The sequence below is a fragment of the Camarhynchus parvulus genome, chromosome 1A (assembly GCF_901933205.1).
Source record: "Camarhynchus parvulus chromosome 1A, STF_HiC, whole genome shotgun sequence".
Lineage (NCBI taxonomy): Eukaryota > Metazoa > Chordata > Aves > Passeriformes > Thraupidae > Camarhynchus > Camarhynchus parvulus.
Window position 1 is genome coordinate 67912673 of NC_044586.1, and position 23706 is coordinate 67936378.

At 45.0% G+C, this 23706-nt stretch overlaps 1 protein-coding gene across 2 annotated transcripts in view; it reads right to left on the reverse strand.

Annotated features, from left to right (window-relative positions):
- Window positions 1-23706, reverse strand: part of PLXNA4 (plexin A4) — a 515162-nt gene that overhangs the window by 165467 nt on the left and 325989 nt on the right. For both annotated transcript variants that reach the window (XM_030960692.1, XM_030960691.1), the window contains exon 5: window positions 8557-8657. In XM_030960692.1, coding sequence (XP_030816552.1) covers window positions 8557-8657 — 101 coding nt within the window. The remainder of the gene's footprint in view (window positions 1-8556; window positions 8658-23706) is intronic.

Sequence of the window (23706 nt, forward strand, 5' to 3'; positions counted from 1 at the left end):
TGACAATATGGGTCCCTTCCAGCTCAGGATATTCCCTGATTCTATGACTTTTTCATCATTCCAGACAAGTGCAAAACCCCCACAAAAGGCTGCCTTATTGGAGGGACTCCAGTTTGCACCTTGGGAAAAACCAGCGTGGGGAGTACCAGGCAGGGACAGCTGAGGGTTTATAGGATCACAAACCTCTGCAAGAGTCAGGAAATCCCTCATTTCTCACTGATAAAGCTCAGGAGGGACATTCCAACATCCTGTGCCTCTGAGTCCCTGCAGCCTGACTCACACAGCCCCTTCTGGAAAGAGCACTGGAGGAAAACACTGTGAGGCAAAAACAAGGAGGTAAAATAGGGAAAAAAAGAAAGAACAAAACCCCTCAGCCTGAAAGAGTCACGGGCTCTCAGACAGCAGAAAGTCGAATAAGAAAAAGACCCTTCAAGAAAGGTCTTATTGCAGCCTGTGTAGGCAGCTGGGGTTACCTGAGACTCTCTGGTGGTTCAGAAGACTTTGACCAAGAAAGTTAAAGCCAGGGACGATCAATGACCTCTGCCAGAGGCCGTGCATCAGGTTACCTGCTGAGCCCAGACACCGCGAGCTGCACTTTGGAACTTTTCCCTTTATTTTCTCCTGGTCTGGCAGTGAGTCTGAGTGTGGGTAACAAACCTCCCTCCCCCTCCACTGTGATCACTGGAAAACAGTTTGTTTAAATGTCTTTTTTTTCTCCTTCATGTCATGTTACAAAGGAGAGCTGTAGTTTCAGGGTGGATGAGTTGTCCACACAAGGGGCTGTGGTGGATGGGAAGAGGTGGAGGGCAGGAGGATGTGGAGGGTCAGTTCTGGACACCAGGGTGGGTGTCTGTGCCAGAGAATGGCATCAAACCCCTCTGGACAGGGCTGGTTTATGTTGGGAAACCAAACAAATTCTCCTACTGAGCCTCAGGGTTTAGCTTTTATATTTTTCACATTCTGTGCTGCTTTAGTGTGTGGGTCTGAGCTTCATATTATGGGATGGTGAGCTCTGTGCACAGAGCAGGGAGACAAAACAATTCCTGCTCCAGCTGGGCACCAAGGACAAATCGTCACTGTCATATTTTCTGAAAAATCCCTTCGCCCAGGATTTCTTCTCCTGGGAAGCTGAGAAGCCTCAGAGAAAAAGGAAAACAATATTATCTCATTTGCTTCTCCTGTGTTTTGCTGCTTTGGAATGTGGTTGGAGATTTTTTTATCCAACAGGTCATTGCTTCACTGGTTTCATGTGAATTGTTTTGATTCATTGGCCAATCAGTGCCAGGCTGTGTTGGGACTCTGGAGAGAGTCACAAGTTCTCATTGTTATCTTTTAGCCTTCTGTCTGTATCCTTTCTGTATTCTTTAGTATAGTTTAGTATAGCATTCTTTAATATAATATAGCATCATAAAATAATAAATGAGCCTTCTGAGAACATGGAGTGAGATTCATCCTTTCCTCCCTCATCCTGGGGACCCAGCAAATACCACAACAAATGACCCAAATCTCAGCCCAGGAGCACAAACCTCATGGGCTGGAGAGAGAAAAACAAGCAGGGTGGGACTGCAGGGGCTAAAGCTGGAATGGGACAATGAACTGCAAGATGCAAATGGAGCAGAACTGATCCAAGGGAGAGACCCCGGGAGCGTTCGTGCATTTTGGGGCCATTTTGGTTCATCTTGGGTGCAGCCCTGGCTGGGCTCTGGTGCTGCCCAAGGTGGATCTACAGAGGAGATCCTTTCCATAAATCCCTGCTTTATTCTGGAACTCTGCCCAGCCTCTGCTCTAGCTCAGCCTTCTCAAGGCATCACAGTGGCTTCTGAGGTGTCTCATAACAGCAGAGATCCAAAAATTAATAGTTAATCCAGACCAGCTCCACCTGAGGAATTGTGTGGGGGAGATTTTGGCCATCCCTTGACTGACCCAGAGCCAGAGGGATCCAGGAAGGTGCCTGCTGTGGCCCAGACATGAGATGAGACTTATCTCATAGCTTCTTCCGCGGGGTGAAGATGCCTTCAGGAGGCCACTGGCTCCCATTCCCAAGGTTCAGGAGCAGCAGGATCTGCTGGCATGTGCTCTGTAAAGCCAACAGAGACAGCTTGGGTGTCTTGGGGAGGTTCTGGGCGCCAGAAGGACACACAGAGGACACGAGCAGCTCCTCAGAGCTGAGCAAAGGAGTGCAGGGAGCAGAGCCAGCTCCTGGCTGAGATATCTCCAAGCAGGACAGACTGGAGATGCTTAAACAAACCCTCTTCCCTCCACAGCAAATGTCATCTCCTCTAAACCAACAGCTCTTGTTGACTGCTTTGCTCAGTCTCTAGGGCTGGTAAAGGCTTCTGGGGGAGAAAGAAATCACAGATGCCCAAATGTTTCATTCTAATGGAAAAAAATAAAATTAAAAAGTAATGATGCTTCCTTTCAGAATGACTTTTTATTTTGAAATCTCAAGCAATTTGCTAAAAACTGAAATCAAACCCCAAAACGAGGACTTGCAAAGTCTAAATGAATCATTCTCCAATTACTAAATGGAATCAGCCCCTTCCAGAACAGCTTTCAAGAACATTTCTTATTAAAAAAAAATAATTGGGCACTGCGAGCTGGAGGGGGAAAAAAAAAGTTTTGAAATATCACAAGTTCTCCCAGAAAATGGGACTGTTTCCCTCTCTGATTGCAATTAATGACCTGCCAGCCAAGGAGTCCCCAGACCTGCAAGGGCAGATTCCAGAGCAGGAGGAGGCTCCTGCCTGGGGCTGCATCCTCCTTGAGGAGAGTTTGTGTGTGTTCAGCTGTTCCTCCTGGAACTAGATGGATGCTGCATGGGATGAAATGAGGCAGCAAAGCCCAAATCCAGGAGTGTCGCTAACACAGCAGAGCCTGGGACTGGTGTGATGGTGTTCGCAGGGGTCTGAGGATGAGGGAAGAGACGAGGATCTGACTCCATGTTTCAGAAGGCTGATTTATTATTTTATGATATAGATTATATTAAAACTATACTAAAAGAATAGAAGAAAGGATTTCATCAGAAGGCTAGCTAAGAATAGAATAAGAAAGTATGATAACAAAAGCTTGTGGCTCGGACTCTCTATCCAAGCCAGCTGGACTGTGATTGGCCATTAATTAGAAACAACCAACATGGGCCAATCACAGATGCACCTGTTGCATTCCACAGCAGCAGATAATCAATGTTTACATTTTGTTTCTGAGGCCTCTCAGCTTCTCAGGGAAAAATCCTAAGGAAAAGATTTTTCATAAAACATGTCTGTAACAGACTGGTCCCTTTGCACCCAGCAGGAGATTTCTGTCTAATAAAATGTTGCCCTTCTCTATAGAGATGCTGCTTTTCTGCCCCAAATTTCCAGTCTGGGGTGATAAACACAACCCAGGGATGCTGTGCAGGGCTGAAACCCTGAGTGGTGACCACACGCAGATGGACCAGGGAATGTACATAGAATAATGGAATGGTTTGGTAGGAAGGGAAAAAAAAAACCTGGAATGGTTTAGTTGGAAAGGAACCTCAAAATCAACCAGTTCCACCCCCTGCCATGGGCAAGGACACTTTCCACTGTCCCAGGTTGCTCCAAACCCCATCCAGCCTGGCCTTGGACACTTCCACGGATCCAGGGGCAGCCACAGCTTCTCTGGGCACCCTGTGCTAGGGCCTCACCAACCTCACAGGGAAGAATTCCTTCCAAATATCCAATCTACAATTAGGGAGGGCTCTTTCAGTAGCTGAAGGGTTTACCCCTGCTCTGGGAATAAAGAGCTTGAACTATAGATGGGAAAGAAGGAAGAGAGGTGGTTACAGCATGGGTGTGGGTGAGGCAGGAGTAAATTGCCAGGGGATTACAAGGGTGGTCAGATTTGGGTGGCATCTTTGGGCAGTGCTGTCTCTGACACAGGAAGAAGCTGCTGAATTCATTTCAGGCTTGCAGAAAACTTCACTTTGCTCCCAGTCCTCTCTGCAGTCCCCATCCAGGCTGGTGGCATTGCTGTGACCTTGCAGCAGGCACCCAGTGCCAGCTCTGCTCCATCCCCACTGCTCCCACCACAGCCCCTCTCCCTCCCCCAGCCAGCGAGAGCCACAATTTCAATTTACACCAAGTAAATGATTCATCACCACCTAAAGAGGCCTGAGAGAGCCCGGGAGGGAGCAGGGCTGGGAAAAGGAGGGGGGACAAGATGGGGGTAAAGATACAGAGATGAAAAGCTCGGTTAACCTGCTCTGTATCAGCTCTTCTCCTCGGGGCAGCAGCCAATCAATCCTCCCCCCCTCTCTCCTGTCTGTGGGTCTGTCTGTCTCTGCCTCTCTCTCAGAGGACTCGAGTTTCTCAGTGTAAGGTTAGGACAGCAGAGCTGTGGAAATCAATTCCTGAGCCCTGGCACGCTGCCCTGGGCACAGACAGCCCAGCTCTGCTGGGAAAACATGGATGGGGAATGGGAGCTGAGGAGAGCTGGAAATGGGGGTTTGGGAAGAGGAGTTGCATCAGCCCTTGTAGGGAATATCCCAAAATAAGAGAGGTGTGTCACCCTGTTCTTCTAAGCCTTCTGATGTTTACATTCTTGTAATAAACTTTCTCATGTAGTTTAATGTGAATAATTATTGTTTTACATTCTTCTCTAGAAGAAGAAAACTTTATTAAACTGTTGGTTTGTCCAGTATTATTAAAGAAGTAGCACTTTCATCCTCCAATCCACTGTCACTTTTGAAAGTCTATAAATGTTAAAATCAAAAAATAAACTGTGACCATGTTCACAGGGGTCTGAGAATGAGGGAAGGGATGAGGATCTGACTCCATGTTTCAGAAGGCTGATTTATTATTTTATGATATATATTATATTAAAACTATACTAAAAGAATAGAAGAAAGGATTTCATCAGAAGGCTGGCTAAGAATAGAAAAGGAATGATAACAAAGGTTTGTGGCTCGGGCTCTCTGTCCAAGCCAGCTGGGCTGTGATTGGCCATTAATTAGAAACAACCAACATGGGCCAATCACAGATGCACCTGGTGCATTCCACAGCAGCAGATAATCATTGTTTACATTTTGTTCCTGTGGCTTCTCAGCTTCTCAGGAGGAAAAAATCCTAAGGAAAGGATTTTTCATACAAGATGTCTGTGACAATAAACTTCCCTTCTTTTTACCTTAAAAGTTCCAGTGTAGATGTAGTTTTATTTCATGTCCTATAGAGACAGAGGTGTGCATGGGAGAGACAAAAAAACCCTGCTGTAACCCACTGGGCAGTTTTCACCTGTCTCCCAGTCCACCTCTGCTCCTCTTGATGGTTTATACTGGAGGAGGATGAGGAAACAGTGTGGCTTTGCCCAAAAATTTGGCTCCCAGCCCTGCCATACCCAGCTCCTGCACAGCCCAGCTGCCTCCTCCGTGCCTTCCACATCACTGGATCCAGCTCTGCACTGGGAATCCCCTGGGATTCCTCACTGGGAGGGAAGAGGGAAGGGTTGGCAGCCAGGATGGGAAATGTTGATGGCATTTTTCCCCAGGGATCCTTGTGCAGGAGTTGTTGATGACGTATCCCACTTGAGGAAAAGTCTGTTAATGAGGCTTGAGGGGTTCTGATGTGCAAAAATTTCTAATTAGAGATTGAGTACTCCAGTGTCCTTAGCCTGAAAATCCTGTAGAGCCAAAACTTGTTGAGTGGGATGTAATTGGCTCTTTTGCTCTCAGGGCTGCCCAAAAGGATGAGGAAACTGAGACTCAGAAAGGAGCACCTGAGGCTGCGCTGAAAAGCCCTCCCAAACTAGGACTGAAAATCAGGTTTCTTAAGTGAGAGGGAAGCAACAGACTTGAAGTGGGATTTGATAACATTTGCCTTCAAAGTGCTTCAAAAAACCCCTCAGGGAGTGAATCTGAGTGACCCTGCTGTGAGGTACATAAACAAGAGGTGTTTCTCTTCTCCAGATAAGGAATCAGAGGTTAAGTGGCCAGAGGGAGGAGGACACACTGCCATAGCCATGTCCAGACTCCAGCCTCACTTCTCACTCAAGGGCTGAGCCTGCACAGAGATGTTTTTAACCAAATTCAATCTGCCAGCCCCACCCATCAGCCTCCATGTCATTTCCAGTACTCCTCACTCTGCAGTTGTCTCTGCCCCTTCTCTCCCTTTTGGGGATTTATTGCTGCAAGTTTTGACTCTTTGTTGCCACTCACCCTGGATGCAAGGAGATGAAATATCCAGCATTGCTGTGGTACAATCAATGCACAAATTCGTGCCTTTCTATGCTGCTTGCACATCTCTGTGCTGTCCCTTCACTGACAGCAAACACACTGGAGGGTGGATGCAGGATGAGATGGGGTGGGAACACACTGTAAAGCTCTGTGTCAAATGGAAATATCCTCAGCTCAGCAGGATGAAAGTTTTCTGGGCTCTTACCCACCACACCACAATTCAGGATTGGTTTGCCAAGGTTCTTTTGAACAATTCCAGAGCATGAGCCCCACTTTTGGGCATGTTTTGGGATGGATCCCCCAGATCTGATTTGAAATTAGGCAGACTGCCATGGTTTTGGATGAGGGTCACACAATCTGACAGAAGCAGAGCATTCAGAGCATCGACAGAAGGCTGGAATATGGTCCAGGTTTGTTCCCTTCTGTTCCAGCAAGGAGAGGCAGCAAAGTCTATCACATCAACTGGATCCCTGTCTCCACCTGGAGAGTTTGCAACTCAACAGGAACAATTCAGGTGAGCTCAGAGGGTGAAGACCAACAAAACCATCAGAAAAACCCTCCAAGGCTGCCAAGGACACCGTGAGCCTTGGAGTGACAGCACCCTGCAGAGCCACTCTCAGTTGGAGCCCTGGGCTGGACAGATCCCAGCCTTTCCCAGCCCCTGTCTGTGCTCAGAGGGGCTTGGCAAAGGAGACCTCCCTGCCACTCAGGGCCAGGAGCTCAGCCAAGCTGACACCTCCCTCTCCAGGGCTTTGGCAGAGGGCTCTGCAGGAGGAGAGCACTCAGGGAAAGGCTGCAGAGAGGCAACTTCAGGATCAATGGCATCACTAACATTAAAAGCCTAAGGAAAAACAAGCCAATGAACTGATATCCCAATGAACTGATATCTCAATATTGAGGACACCTGGATCCAGTATTCCTTGTGAGGCAGTGGATGAACCAGCACAACAAAATGATGGGAGAGTGGAATGAGGCCCCTGCTTGGCCTGTCAAACCATAAGGCCCCAATGAAAACTACCTTGGAGTGGATCCCATGGATTCCTCTCTAAGGGCAATGGAGATCCTGACAAGTCCAAAAGAGGAGAGGTTCAGGTCAGCACTGCAAACTGGAAGTGCTGGGACAGGGGCTGATGGACAGAGTCAAATTTCCTCAAATGGGATGGAAACCACCAGGAAAATGTGACCCAGAGAAGAGCTGCTGGAGTGCTGAATTCAAAACACCATCAAACTGGTGGAGAAGCTCTGTCCACCCTCTACCACCCTTCTTTCCCTGCATCTTCCAAAAAACACTTTTCACAGTTAATCAAAGTGTCTCCCCAGCAAATCCCAGAGACTTTTTTTGGAGGTGCCTGGCTCAGCCAGGGACTGAGACAGCATTTTGCCCCTCTACCTTGATGCCTTAAGTTTTAGCTTTCCAGATTTTCCAGATTCTGCATTAGTGTGTAACTCTGAACTCCATATAAAGTGTCAGCAAGTTCTCCTCACAGCTCAGTCACACGGAACAATCCTTTTCCAGCTTAAAAACCAAGGACACCATTGCAGCTTCAGGCCCAAAAAGCGCAAACAGCAGGGAATGGAGGAGAGCAATCTGGGAGGGTGGGACTGCAGAACCTGGAGCTGGAATTGGACAATTAACCCCAATATGGAAATGGACCAAAACTTATAAAAGTGTGAAAACTCATGACTGGTCATCCATCTTTGGTGTAGTCACAGCCAGGCTCTTGCACTGCCCAAGGTGTATCCTTTGAAGGCCTTTTAATAAATCCCTACTTTATTCCTTTAACAGGGAATCCCTATGCAGGAAAGCAGATAAATAATCTGGATCGAGTTGATTGATTATTTAGGCTGTTGAAAATAAACCATGTGTGGCGTGCTGCTAAGTGCAAAACATAAGAAAAAGCAAGTATACTCACTTTTTTCCTCACAATGGTTATAGATGATGCAGTGAGGTAAGCAAGCACATTTTGGTCCTAAGAAAACTGTCACACTGAACACCCTGAACCTGTTACTTTCGGAACATTTCCATTATTGAGTTTGCACTAGAATCAGGGGTTAAGATTATCATTTTAAAGGGTTGGATTATCATTCAACCATCACTGTTTTCTTAGGTTTTAATAATGCCACTGCTCACTTCATTTTGTTGGATATAGCTTTGCTACCAAGTAAGTTGTGTTTTTTCATGAAACATGATTTTAGGTATATGTATTACCTTCATGTAACCACTTAAATCCCTACTTAATGTAGAAAACTGCTACTTTCCTGAAGAGACTCTGCTCTAAGTAGCCTCAGCAGGCATCAGCTGTGTTCCTATGAGGGCAGGTGGTGGGACAGGCAGGGCTGGGCTGGTGGCAGAGCCTGGAGGTACTCACGTGTTGTGGAGGACACACCATCCGCAGTGGGGGTCTCCCGAGCCCAGGCACTCGCTGCAGGTCTCATACTGGCTGCACGACTCCACAGGCACCCTGGTGAGCTGCAGGAGGAAAGGGGACAACCTGTCAGGCTTCTCACACAGCTCAGAATGGCTGGATGGAGGTGCCACCCTCCCTGTTCCCTTCCCCTGCTGCCTGTCTATAGCAGATATTTTTCACCCCCGACAAAGGAGGAATGACGAGGAGGATTCCATCTTATCAGAAGGCTAATTTATTACTTTATTATACTATATTAGTCTATATTATATTACATCTAAACTGAATCTGCCAAGCACTTAAATTTGCACACACTTCACAGAATGTCGTGACCATCAGCCCACAGTCCCGACACACACACACACCTGGCCCTGATAGGCCAAGGAAACAAAACACCATCACTGTGGGTAAACCATCTCCATATTGCATTCTACTTTGGCACAAACACAGGCACAGCAAATGAGATAAAAATATTCTTGGGAAGAATTGTGCCTTGCTTTTCTCTGTGAAGAGAAATGTGGGGCTACACACTGTGACCCTGTTCACAGGGGTCTGAGGATGAGGGAAGAGACGAGGATCTGACTCCATGTTTCAGACGGCTGATTTATTATTTTATGATATATATTATATTAAAACTATACTAAAAGAATAGAAGAAAAGATTTCATCAGAAGGCTGGCTAAGAATAGAAAAAGAAAGAATGATAACAAAAGCTTGTGGCTCGGGCAGAGAGTCCAAGCCAGCTGTCTGTGATTGGCCATTAATTAGAAACAACTCTATGAGACCAATCACAGATGCACCTGTTGCATTCCACAGCAGCAGATAACCATTGTTTACATTTTGTTCCTGAAGCCTCTCAGCTTCTCAGGAGGAAAAATCCTAAGGAAAGGATTTTTCATAGAAGATGTCTGTGACAACACACTTGGCCCTGATAGGCCAAGGAAACAAAACACCATCACTTTGGGTAAATAATCTCCATATTGCATTCCACTTTTGCACAAACACAGGCACAGCAAATGAGATAAGAATTGTTTTTCCTTTCTCTGAGGTTCAGAGAATGTGAAACCCAGAAATATTCTTGGGAAGTCATGCTTTGCTTTTCTCTGTGAAGAGAAATGTGTCTACACCTGTCCTCCTGCAGGAACACCCATGCAGCGCTGGGCAGGCAGAGGAATGGGGATGGTTTGCTCCAGAGCTCAGCCTGGAGCAATCCCTGTCCACATCCTGGTCCACATCCCCTGTGGCCTTTCCCTCTCCCTGTAGCCCTTCATCACTTGCAGGATTTCCCAGCAAACAGCAAATCAGGCAGGCTGTGGGGATGTGGTACCTTGAAATTAAATTAATTTGTTTCAGTTGGACAACAGGAGATCTTCTGCAGTAAGTTAAACTCCCTGGATCTCATTGATCTCTCTGGTTTTGGACTCTGTTGCTGGCTTCCTGTGAGAACGGAGGTTTTGTGATGTCTTTGTCTCCCTCCCACAACCTCCTGCCACCACCAGTCCCCACTGCCACCACCACTGCTGGTCCCAGGGAAGCATTAGCTCCACTCCCCTTTGCCCGTGCATCTTTCCAACCATCTCTTGTCCCATCCCTGGAGAGGTTGCTCCCAGCAGGACAGGGACAAAGGCTACCAGGCTGGATATTTTCTTCCTGTAGCCCTGCTTTTGCAGCTTAGAAGGCATTAGAGTAGGACCTGAAACACCCAGGTACTGCCAAAATACCACGTTTTATCATCTATTTTTTCTTTTATTTTTCCTTTTTAATTAAAGTGTTTCAGCGAGAGGTTTCAAAGGTTGAAGGGACTGCCCAGCCTGACCTCCTGTCTCACAGATTTTGATTCCCTTTACATTTTGTAAGCCCCTCACAGCTTTTGAAGCCAAACACACAATTTGGGCCCAATGACCTGCTAGTCCCTTTTCCATTGAATAAGCTTCAGAGAGCCTCTGTAATATCCAGTCAATTGCTGGTGTCTTCACCCCAGTTCCTGTCATCAGGGAGAGTTTATTCCCTCAGATGATGGAGTGAGGCATTATCCTGATGAAACGCCACTGAGAGCTGCCAGCTCTAAACTGCAGAACAGTTACTCCTGACAAATGATGAGGGAATGCACCTGGATCCCAGGGACAATTTTTTTACTTGGCACTGCATTCAGGAGAGTTTGAGCTGTGGAGTGACAGACTAAGATCCATCTCGACTCCATCTGTAAATGATCCAAGAACTTGCTTTTTAATTTTTATATTTTTATTTTAATATAAATACATATCAGGCAAAATTCCAGCTCCGTACGAAGACCTTTTTCTGGTTGTATCAGAAATTGTTTTTCTCACCCCCAAATCCCAGTTGATAGTCTATAAGCAAAAGCTGAAAATGTGCAGCTTTGCCTCTGGCAAGTGGCAGAAGCTTTAGAAAACTTCAGGTAGAAACACGATGGGGTTTATTTAACATTGCACCAGTGCCTGTGCCAGGTCACCCAGAGGAGCCAACTGCGGCTGCTGAAAGCCTTTAATGAAAAAGTGAGAATGGGGGGAAAAAACTCAAGCAAAAACCAACACAAACTCACTTTCCTCAAGTGAATCTATAGCCATGAGCATAAAAACATAACCAGAACAAACCACAGAGCAGTAAAAGTTATAAGAACAAGACAGGGAGGGAGTAATTCAGATTTCTCTAATTATGGTGGCCCTGGCAGTGGTGAATTAATGGTTGGATTAGATGATTTTAAAGGTCTTTTCCAAGATTCTGTGATTCTTCCAAAAAGTTTAAAAATTAAGATTGTTTGGCCATGACTGAGCTTGTTTCACCTTCCTCAAGCTTCTGTTTAAGAAGGTATCACCTATTCATGAAGAACAAATTTTATGCCTCAGGTTTTCACCCAATTAAACTTGTTGAACCCAATAGTCTGTGTTGCATCCAAATTCCAAAAAGACAAAAGTTTTTACAAGAAGATACCAAAAGGTATCACATTATAATATTATATAATATATAATATATAATATATAATATATAATATATAATATATAATATATAATATATAATATGATATTATATTATATAATATAATACATCACATTATAATTTGTAATTTACAATTTATGATTTATAAATTTATAATTTATAAGGCTCACATTATAATTTATTATGTCAGCCATTCCCACTTCATATTTCCACCTGAGAAAAATATATTGTGAGTTATCTCAATCACATCAAGCTTGGCCATGTCTGCACTGTGGCCACCAGAGGACTTGAAGAAGAAGCAGATAATTTAGTTTTGAGAGACTCTAAATCTGCCATTCCTCAATCCAGATGCAGTTCCCACCTGGTAATTAGAATTTTGTGAGCACAGTTGGGTTTGGCTCTGCAGTTCCCACCCAAACCACCCTCAGTTTGACATATGGTGCTGCTTGATTTATCCTCATTAGCTCTAGATAGTTCCATCCAACCTCAATTCTGAGCCAGTTTACACCTGTCTGGTAAAAGTGAGCCTTGGTTGAGAAGTTTAGATCAGAAAATGAACTTTTCCAACACCTGGCTTGAATGTTCAGAGTTAAAATCCACCCGTGGCTCAGATATAGGTAGAAGAAAGAAGTCCTAGAGGACTGAAATTTGCCATTTCTTGGCAAATTGCTGTGAAAAGAGTAGATAAAAGTTGGTCTCTGTATGTTTTATGCTTATTAGTTAATTAGCCATCAAAGGATAGCCAAGCTCATTGGCAGGAGAAACCTACTGGGAACCCAGACTTCATCTTTGCAGAAATGTTTTCTTTTCGGTGTGTTTGGGGATATTTTGTGGGATATGTGTTGGTTTTAGGAGCACACTTGGCTTGTGCTGCTGCCCCAGAGCCCACGGGGATGTGTCACGAGCTCCCCACATCCCAAATCCTGTCCATCCCACCAGGGTGTGTCCCTGTGTGCATTATTCCTGCCCTAAAAGTCCTTTTAGGAGCTCACCTCCAGCAGCTTTATTGTGAGATTAATTAAAACCGTACCACGCTGATAAATGTCTTGGGCTGGAAGTGTCAGACCTTCCAATTAATGCAGAAAGAAAACACAAAAAACAAAGGAGCTGCAGCAGAAAGAAAAGCCACCTAAGGGTTGTCTGCTGAAAAGAGGAAGAACATCAAGCAAATAAGGCACATCAGAGGTCTTATTTTCTTTTTTGGAGCATAAACTGCAATTAATTCAGCTCAGCTTTCTACATTGAAGGGTTTGAGAGCTGACTGTGTCCCTCCAGGGAACAGCCACTAAAATGTCAGCAGAAGGGAAGTCCATGCAGCCTCCCAGTTACAGAGCCTTGCCATTATTCACTTGATGAATAATGATGAAGGGACCAGGCAGTGCTGGAGGTGGAAATCTCCATGGCAAACCAGGCTGTGCTCACTCCCTCCACCCCTTCTCCATCCTTGGAGAGCCTGACAAACTCTTCAAGGTTATTTCCCAACCTTGGTGAGAGCCCTACCCCTGGTTCTTCGTGGGAGTGAAACCTGGATTCAACATTTTCCAGCAAATATCACAGACTCCTGGAATATCCTGGGTTGGAAAGGACCCACAAGGATCATTGAAGTTCAATCCTTGATTGAAGGGCAACTCCAAGAATCCACCACGTGCCTGAGAGTAAGTGAGGGTCCCTACCCCTGGTTCTTCGTGGGATTGAAACCTGGATTCAACATTTTGCAGCAAATATCACAGACTCCTGGAATATCCTGGGTTGGAAAGAACCCACAAGGATCATTGAAGTTCAATCCTTGATTGAAGGGCAACTCCCAAGAATCCACCACATGCCTGAGATATATCCCAGATATAACCAGGAATTCCGCAGGATTAGAGAAGGAAAGTGTCTTTCTTTCATTTTGGGGCATTAGGAGCCAGTTTGGAGTAATTTATATTCCTGCAGTGGTCACAGCTTCACTGATATTTTAGTCTCACTGTGCCAGAGCAATGTATGGATGTAAGAACAGACTGCTCTGGTTCTCAGGGCCTAAATCCCATACATTAGGAAAATATATGATTGTCACAGACATTTCTTTTATGAAAAATCCTCTCTCAGGATTTTTCCTGCTGAAGCTGAGAAGTTCAGCAACAAGATGTAAACAACAGGTTATCTGCTGCTGTGGAATGCAACAGGTCCATCTGGATTGGCCCAGCTTGGATGTTTTTAGTTAGTGGCCAATCCAGGACTGAATTCTCTCAGACAGAGTCGGAGAGAGCTGCTTTGTTTTCATTCTTTACTTTTCTATTCTTAGCAGCAGCTTCTGAAAAGCTCTCCTGCTTTTTCTTTGTAATATAGTTATAGCATATGTATATATCATAAAAGAATAAATCAAGCCTTCTGATAATGGAGTCAACCTTCTCGTCTCTTCCTTCACCCAAGAACCCTTGTGACAACCGTCACAAATGAGATCAGGAGAAGTTTCTGCCCCCAGAGAGTGGCTGGGCACTGAACAGGCTCCCCAAGGATTGGGCACATTCCCAAGGCTCCCAGTGCTCCAGGAGCATTTGGACAATGCTCTCAGGGATGCACAGGGTGGGATCTGTGGCGTCTGTGCAGGGCCAGGAGCTGCACTGCATGATCCTCACAGGTCCCTTGCAGCTCAGGATATTCCCTGATTGCATCCCCACATCTCCCCATTTCATCAAGGAGAGCTGAAGCTGGAAGTGAGGTCTCAGCAGCAGAAGGAGGAGCTGTCTCCGTGTCTCTGAAGGTTTGGGTTTATGGCATCTGAGCAAGTTTGAGGAGGAAGTTCAGGTAATACCAGCTCAGTGAGCACCAGGTTATTAAATACAACATATTCAGGCCCTGGGTTCATGGGAATATTGAAGATATGAAGGTAAGGTCCCTTCAGATGCCTGTCCACACTCACCCTGGTGGGTCGAGAAGGCTACGTCTGATTAAATACAAATATGCATGAGCATATTGACGAAAGGGAGGGGGTTGTCCCACCCGGGGGGGGAGAAGGGACAGATGATCTCTGTCCCAGAGCCAGGGCTGCACAAGGGGAAGGTGACTCTTGTGTCCTTCTCAGGGACAAAGGGAACAATGAGCAGGCCCAGCTGCCACGGCTGCAGCAGGATTGGAAGAGATATTTCACCTCATCCACACATTCATTCACTGCTGCCCAAAGAAATCACACAGGAGTTTCTGGCTCACAAGGACATCTTAAAAATCTGGAGAAATCTGCAAAGTGCCGAATGGTTCAGAGCTCAACTGCTCCTTCAGGGTGTTTCGCACAACACCTCACCTCTGATCCTGCCTAAATTCCAAACTGCAGATTCTCCAGCTCCCAGCCTCCCTTCCCCTCACTATTCCTAGTATGAATGAGTTACAAAAAGTCATTTAAAACAAAATGATTGAGTTTTTTTGGATCTGATAGACAGGAACAGCTAATCCTGTTAGAAATTTGGCTCCTGCTTCTGCCATTATGCATTCACAAAAGCTCCTGCTATGTGCTCAGTCACAATTTTCTGGCTCCCATTTTTGACTTTTTTATTTCAATATACATTACTTCTTTTTTCCCCCTTAAACTGCCAACATTCTGGTCAAAACCTGAATCATTGCTCAATCTCTGTTGTTATAATTGGATGTTAATACAGCGGCAGGATTTATTCAGTCTGATGGGCTAAGTTAATTTAAATGTACAAAAAGGCATCTTAAGTAGCCAATTTCCTTCCCAACAGTCAAAAGATACATTTCCAAAACACTGAACAGTGGCTCTGTCAAGCCATGTGGGTTCTGTGAATGCTGCTATCTTTCAAGGCTCAGCCAGCCCCACAAAACTGCAGGAAGATTAAGAGTGGGGCTGATTTGATTTCAAAGCCCTGAATAGAGTGTTCATGATAATACGGTTTATTAAATAGAGGAAGGCAAAAAAACCACCTGAAGGAAGCACAGGTTGAAGCACTTCTGCAGCTTTAGAACAGTCAGTGAGGGTGTTCAGTCACCTGCACAGCATCCCAGCTGATTCTATTCTGGCCTGAATTATGGACAAAGGGACTTGGATTTCCTCTGTCATGTTTGATATCCTGTGCCTTATTACCTGACCTACAGACACAGTAAAAAAAGCAGGAACAGGGAAAAGCAAAGCTCAGAGAGGGTAAATAAATAAAAATTATATATCAATAAATAAAAATTAAAATAAAATATTAAAGAAAATAATTATTAATATCAATATTAATACATTATATTAATATTAATAATTTATTAAATAAAATAAAATGAATTTTTAGTATTAGTACTAGTATTAGTATTATTATATCTTAGCAGGGTAAATAAATAAAAATTAGATATCTATGAATAAAATAAAAATTAAATAGAATGAAAATATAAATAAATAAAGATATTATATATTATATTTTTACATTTTTATTTTTATCTATAGATATGAAATTATTATATAGATCAGCAGGATTGTTAGTAGTAGTAGTAGTAGTAGTAGTAGTAGTAGTATTCTCACCAGGGTAAGTAAATTAAAATTATTTATTTATCCTGGTGAGAAACAGGACTCATACACAAGGAGAAGTCAGACTGCTGGGAGAGGAGCTGGGTGTGATCCCAGCCTGCCACTTCTGCAGGATAAGCACAAAACCTGCCAGTCCCACTGGGACGGGGAATGTCATTTCTCATCAGATTCCTCCAAGCTCTGCCTCTTCATTGTAGCCCTCTTCCCACCAAATCCATGCTTACATCCTTGGAAAACTGGAGGGTTTAATTAAGGGTGTTAATTGGAAGCAGCAGTAGCTGTCAAGGACAAATGACACAATAATTAAAGTGGGGGTCAGTGTCCTGCTACGTGGCAGGGTAAATTACCTGATCAAATATCCTTGTTCACCCCTACCTCCAGATGTGTGTTTGCTGCTTCTCCTCCTCTTCTGTCTGTTCTGGGCACCTTTGGTGAGAGATTTCTCCACTCTGGCACTGCCAGAGCAAATCCCCACTCACAACCACACAGCACTCACACCAACAGAGGCGCACCAAGAAGACAAATAAGAAGATTTGGTGCCCACAGCCTCTGTGGCAACAGCTCCAGGAAACCTTGAGGTGAGGCTGAGCGCTGGCAGCTCCCATCAGAAGCTCTCAGGATGAGATTGCTGCTCCTACAGCAGTGAAATTGGCTTTGCACACCTTGCAGTGCAGCTCTTCTCTTCATCCCCCCCTTGGCAGGACCCTGCCCTGCAGCTGGCTCAGAAAACCCCTCAGATCAGGGGTTTTCTATGCAAACCATGCTGGGCTTCATTTCTGATCTATCAGGTCTGTCAGTCTTGCAGCTTGTAGGGAACAGCTTTGTCGTGGCAGGTGTGAAAAGGGAGGGCTTTGCCTTCTCACTAAACTCTGGCTGCAACATCAGAGTCCAACTCTGAGCTAGGAACTCGTGCTCTGTTGAAGGAGAGACCTTTTGCAGGGCAGGGTTTGGCTGCTCTCTGTTTCAGATGTCAAGCAGGGATGAGATAAATCACACCCTGGATGTTTCTGTGTCTGTTCAGTGAATAGAAAGGACAGCCAGGTCAGGTGGAGACACTATGTACACCACAGTCACTGGGTGAGGTGACTCCCACACCAATGCCACACTGCTTGAAGAGCATTTTCTGCTCTTCTTCAAATTTTTGTCACTGATAACAATTCTCAGATATGTTCAGGCCTCCCCTCTTCCTAATTACAGCACCAGAATAACCAGTCACAACACAAAATATATTTTCTTTAATTTCCTGGAGGATGCTGTAGGAAATTCCGTGTTCCACAGCTTGTGAACCATTGCAGAACTCCAAAACCCCTGTGTGGTGACAGGGGCTGTGTTTGAGCAAGAGCCTTTCCCCATTTGCCCTGTCACAGCCCTCACACCAATCTCATCCCTGCTCTCTCTTCTGGCTATATTTACACGGGAACAGACAGATAAAAAAGATTTTCTTAGTCCTTTTCTTAAAGGTTTGGCAAGTTCCCAGTTTTCCCTGCTCAGTCTCTTCCCCATGCTGTCCCTTCTTCAAAGAATTCCTCCTCCCCTCCCAAAAACATCACTCCAGGAGGAGCAGGGGCACAGCATCCTGCTGGGAAGCTTGGTTGGCATCCTGGGGGTTGAAAAGTGTGGGAATCCACAAAATTAGAAGGTTTTAGGAAAGCTGCAAAAGGCAGCCTCAGAGACAGCAGAACTGTGATCAGAGCTAAGCAGCAGCCATGAGATTGGTCAGCAGAAAAATTATTTAAAAAGTAGGAAAACAAGGACAAGTAGAACAATGGACTGTGTATTAACGCTTGTCTAGAATAACTCCCTAAGCTGCAGAAAAGTTTATCTAGCAAGATATGAGGAAGTTTGAAGTTTAATAATGGAGCTCTGTGCATTGTGTTTAAGGCTCACAAGCAGGTGTTGGGTTTGAAATGAGCCAGCATTGTTTAACCAAAGGTACCTGTGCTTACAGTGGTTGGATGGAACTCCTGTCAATGTGCTTTTGCTTTGTGGGATTGGTCAAAAAACTGTTAAAGTGAGTTGTGGCATTGAGTTCTTGGTCTGCTGCCTGGGATGTGAGCTGCTGGCATCTTCCCATTGTCACAGCCATGGAATGAGGCTGATGCTGGAAAATAAAACAGCTCAAGGCACGTTCCCAGCAGTCCTGTCCTGTTTGTGATTTGTACAGAGACCCCAGCCAGCGATAGACAAGTGTTTCACACACTCAGAGGTTTCAGTTCAGATTTCCACCAAATTCACCCATTTTTCCCTTACCAAGGCTGCAAACCCCTTCCTCAGCTGGGATTGCATCCCATTGGCACAAGGCAGGGAAATCTTTAAATTTCCTTGTAAAAATCAGAGTTCACCAGCTCAGAGGTGTGGAAGGGGAGAGAGGTGATTTTACCCAAACCTGATGAAACCAACCACTTTCTTCCCCACCCTACAAACCACCAGCTCTTCTTCATTTCTTCTGCCTCCAGCACTCCATCCTTGTTTCTTCCTGCTTCATCCAGGTACCTTCACACTCCCCCTGCCTTGTTTACACTAAATCTTGATCCCCTGGTCAAGTGTTTCACTCTGTAAACTGTGAAACAAATGAGGTTTGGCTAAACATTTGTGTTCAAAAGCCTTCAAAAAAAAAAAAAAAAGAGATTTGTGTCACAATTAATGCAGGGCCAGCCCAGGCTTAATGAGAGCTCATGCCTGTGTGGCCACTGGAGCGTGGTTGCTGAGCAAGGGAGAGGTTGTTACCCAGGCTCCAAAAAGGCTATAAATAGATTTAATTGGGACCTCTGAAGGAATTCACGCCACTGCAATGGGTTTGTCAAAGCTCAGCATCCCTTGAAGGCTCTTGGTGGAGGCTTGAAAAGTTAAAAATCACAGGCAGAAGTTAGGAGCTGTTTCGGCTGGTGATGGGGCTTTCCAGGTCATGTTGTGCTTTCCAGATATTTCCACCACAGAACCAGAGAAAGACTTGGGTTGGAAGGGACCTTAAAGATCATCTGGCTCCAACACCCCATCATGGGAAGGGATCCTAATCCTCAGTTATCACTGAGCATCTTCCCATAGATTAATTCTCCTCAGCAGCCCTCTCAGGTATCTTATTGTGTCCATTCCCATCTATTCAATTCTGTCACCACTACAGATTCCATCTTTACACATTTAATATTGTCAGAACCCAGGACATTGCTCTGGCTGCCCTGGGGGACTCGAGACCCTGGCAGGGGGCTCAGAGACCTTGGCATGAAGTCAAAAACACCTGTGCCTTTGATTTTAGCCCATGGAAACAATTACCAACTTTGTGTGAGGAGTTACAAGCCACAAGGGTTTGAGTAGAATGATAGTTAATTTGTCACATGGTGAAAAAGAAGAATTTTAGAGATTTAGAATAGAAGTTCAAGAAGCAAGATAGAAGAAACTAAGCACGTCCTGTATTTCTTCTCCTTCTTGTCCTCCATCTTCTGCTGTGATGGTGGCACTTCTGGATTGGTTTAGAGTAGAGACAGACTGTCTAACATGGGTGATAGGTATTGGAAAATTATTGTAAATAAAGTACATGTAGTTCTTAGTATAAAAAGCCAACACCACCCCAAGGATGGTCAGTGGGCCTCAGCCTAACCTGCTGGACAGATCTCAGCAGGTCAGAGAAAGAATGTCATAGATAAGAGAAAATAAACAACCTTGAAAACCAAGCTGAAGAATCTTGACTTCTTCTTTGGTCACGGGAGCTAAAAAAAAGACTTTTTAATACCTCGGGAGCCCTTCCAACAACACAAAACCCAAAAAATGTCTCCCTGGGCTATGAAGTTCCATCCTCATTCTCATCCAACTGCCTGGAGGAGCTTTGCCTCCTCTCTCCCCTGGCATCCTGACTATGTCCAATGTTTCTGGCTGCACCACTCCTGACCCAGGCAGTTCCTGAAGGACTGTGCTGATCCGACTCCCTTGTGCAGGATGCAGCCTCTGCCGGCACTATCAGGCTACAGGAACTGGGGCAGTTTGATAAATGCCCCTTTTTCGGTTCCAATCAGATTTTGAATCCCCCATAATTCCACATAAGAACAGCTGTGCTGGCTGGCACCAACACCCCAATATCCCAGTTCCTTCAGCCATGGCCTGAAAGGATGAGACCAGAATAAACACATTTATTTTAGCTGCCCAGCCTTTGGCTATTTTCATTCAGGAGAACTTCTGTATTTTGTCTGTTTCTCCATCATAACCCCAAGAGCTATTTATTTATTTATTTATTTAGCTTTATGCTTGAAATTGCATTGTTGCATCCACAGCATGCTTTGCCAGGGATTTTCACAGATCCACAGAGCTCACTGCTTGAAGGAATCACCTGCTTTCATTTGTTCTGGGCTTGATTTTTCAACAGTTTAATTTCATGCCCTGTAATTCTTGCACTTGCAGAGGTGTTGAGCAGCCAGCTCCCATCCATCCCCTCCTGCCCCTCCTGAGTTTGCCAATGCCTCCATGTTCCCCAGAGCTCACCTCCCTCAAGGCTGAGGAGCTCCTGCTTCTCCAGTCACCTCCCACACGGAAACCACCTCTGATCAGATTAAGGTGAAGAATCATTAAGGGTCATTAGGGTGGGAAAAGCCCTCCAAAGTCATCGAGTCCAACCCAGCCCTGCCAAGGCCACGACTGATGTGTCCCCAAGTGCCACATCCACAGGGCTTTGGAGCACTTCCAGGAATGGTGGTTCCACCACTGCCCTGGGCAGTCTGTTCCAATGTCTGACCACCCTTTCCATGAACAAATTTTATCAAATATCTAACGTAAACCTGCCTTGGTGTAACTTGAGGCTGTTTCATCCTGTCCCTGTTCCCTGGAAGCACAGCCTGACCCTTCCAGCTGTTCCTTCCTGGCAGAGACTTGTGCAGAGCCACAAGGTCCCCCCTGAGCCTCCTTTGCTCCAGGCTCAGCCCCTTCCCAGCTCCCTCAGTCTCTCCTCATCAGACTTGTGCTCACCCTTTCTCTTTTAACCATTTTTTTTACCATTTTTAGCCACATGTTGTGCAAAAGGAGAGGCTATGTGCTGGCCGAGGTCATCTCTTTGTAGCCTTCACCACCTTGTCCCCTCCCTCTCAGGCCCTTATCTCACCAAAACCTATTAAATCACTGCCTTTAGCAGGGTGTCACCTCTCAGTTTGATGCACAGGGGTGTCCACATCCCTCAGGCTCATCCCAGGTGACAAACACAGCACATCAGGGTGACCTGTGACTGTTTTATCAGAGGCAGGCAGCTCATAAATCTCGATTGCTTTCAGCTGAGTGAGTGCGCAGTGGCACTCATCTTCACACAGCTCCCCAGAGCCCACATCTCCTGCCACAAAAAGGAGCATTTGGATTGCTCCCAGACACCCTCACATACACCCCACCCCAAATTTTCTCCTCCTATCACTAGCCCCTCTCCTTTTACACCTCATCCTCCAAGCAGTGCCCTCAAATCTCTCTGTCAGGAGCTCCACAGGCAGCATCAATCACAGTGATAACATCAGCTGAAGAGTTCTGAGGTCACACTGCTTAATCTGCAGCCCAGAATCTTCAGATGTGAGGCAGGGAGAGCCGTGATAACGTTTGCTTGCAGCTGTTCCTGAGCAAACACACACCAGCCCAACCCACAGCCCCAAAATTGGGGCTTTCAGGGCTATCAGAGCACCTCTGCCTCTCCAGAGATCCTACCACCAACAGCCTTCCTGAGGGTTTCACTCAAGAGTTAAGCAGGATTCAGGAGAAAATGTGAAAATTCCCAAACCTTTCAATGCATGTGTCAGTTTATTAAAGGAGAGAAAAGCAGACAGCACTCCCTGCTCAGCTGGTGCCTGTGGGAGCCCCCTCAAGTTTTGGGGGGGTAATTAGTGCTACCAAAAGGGGCAGTGGCCAGGCAGAGATGCAGGCCACTCTTTTGGGGCACATCCATTTGTCTTTAGATATCCCTGATGTTTGTTTTGGTGTGGAATTAGAGGGAAGAAGATACCAGCAAAGCCCAGCTCTGTTGGGAAGGATGAAAGTTTGACAAGAAGGTCTCACAGATATGTGTGCTTAGCAGAAAGATTTTTACATGTAAAGTCTGATGAAGGAATAGAGATGGAAGCAAGTTTTGATATAGAAGAAAAGAATTGCTGAGCCAGTCTTACTGGATAACCAAGGAGGCAAAGGGTGTGTTAGTTAGAAGGGTTTTTTATGGCTTAGAGCAAAGGATAAACCCACCCCAAACAAGAAGACGTTTTTACCAAGCAGGAAAATAGTACAGGCAAACAAGACTGACAATGTGGCAAAGAGAAAAAAGGTCTCAGAATTTTCCACTGCAAGAAAACTGAAAAACAACTTCTAGCTTAAACTGACTTTTAGTGATTGGAGAACAGTAACATGAATATGGTAATTACAGTAGTTATAATAGGCTATAGATAAAAGTTCAGGTGTAGATTGGTTCTGCTGCATTAAGATGCTCAGCAAAGAAAAGTCTATAATGCATTGTAACCAAAACCAAAGGGTTTCCAGGCCTGCCTGCAGCTGGAGCTGACAGCTGCGGGCACAGCTCTGTCACCCACCAGCCTGGGCTGCTGTGACACCTTGGATACAATAAACTGCATTTTGTATACAATAAACTGCATTTTGGAGAGCCCCTGGGGTCCCACATCTCTCATTCAGGCTCTTACACAGCTCTTTCGCTGGGTGGTTTTAATTCAAAAAGGGGGCTTGAAATGCAAAATTCCTGCTGAGTGCAGCGAGGGTTGCTCCATCCCAGTGCCCATATTTCAGTGGATGAAGCACTACATGTGTTTTCCCAGCTTTCCCAGGCATTCATCTTGCCATAAAACGAAAGCCCAAGGATATTTAATTCAGGGATCATATAAATGCAAAACTTTTAAGATTAGAAGGCACCACTACATTATTGTATTTGCTGGGAATGTCCCAACAAAGGCAGGAATGATGAATCTGACTTCATGTTCTCAGAAGGCTAATTTATTATTATGTTATGTTATGTTATGTTATGTTATGTTATGTTATGTTATGTTATGTTATGTTATGTTATGTTATGTTATATTATGTTATATTATGTTATATTATGTTATATTATGTTATATTATATTGTTTTGTATTATATTGTATTCTATTATATCGCATTATATTGCATTATATTATATTGTATTGTATTGTATTCTATTATAATTATACTAAAGAATGCAGAAAGAATACTTACAGAAGGCTAAAAAGATAATAATGAAAACTTGTGACTATTTCCAGAGTCCCAACACAGCTTAGGCCAAAGAATCAAAACAACTCACAGCAGAATCCAATGAAACAATCACCTGTGGGTAAACAATCTCCACACACATCCCACATGAGCAAAACACTGGAGAAGCAAATGAGAAAAGAATTGTTTTCCTTTTCTCTGAGGCTTCTCAGCTTCCCAGGAGAAGAATCCTGGGCGAAGGGATTTTTTCAGAGAATGTGAATGTTACACTACATCATCTGTCCTCACCTCCTGTACATCACAGGCCACTAGCCACCTGCTCTTAGGCTGAACCAGATAATCTGGGTTTAGCTGAAGCATCTTGCCTTAGAAAGATCTCCCATGATGATGTGAAGATATCAGGAGAATCCTCCAAATGGCAGCTTGTCCCAGCAGCTAATCACTCACACCATTAAAAGCTTGCACACACCTTACTTTTCATG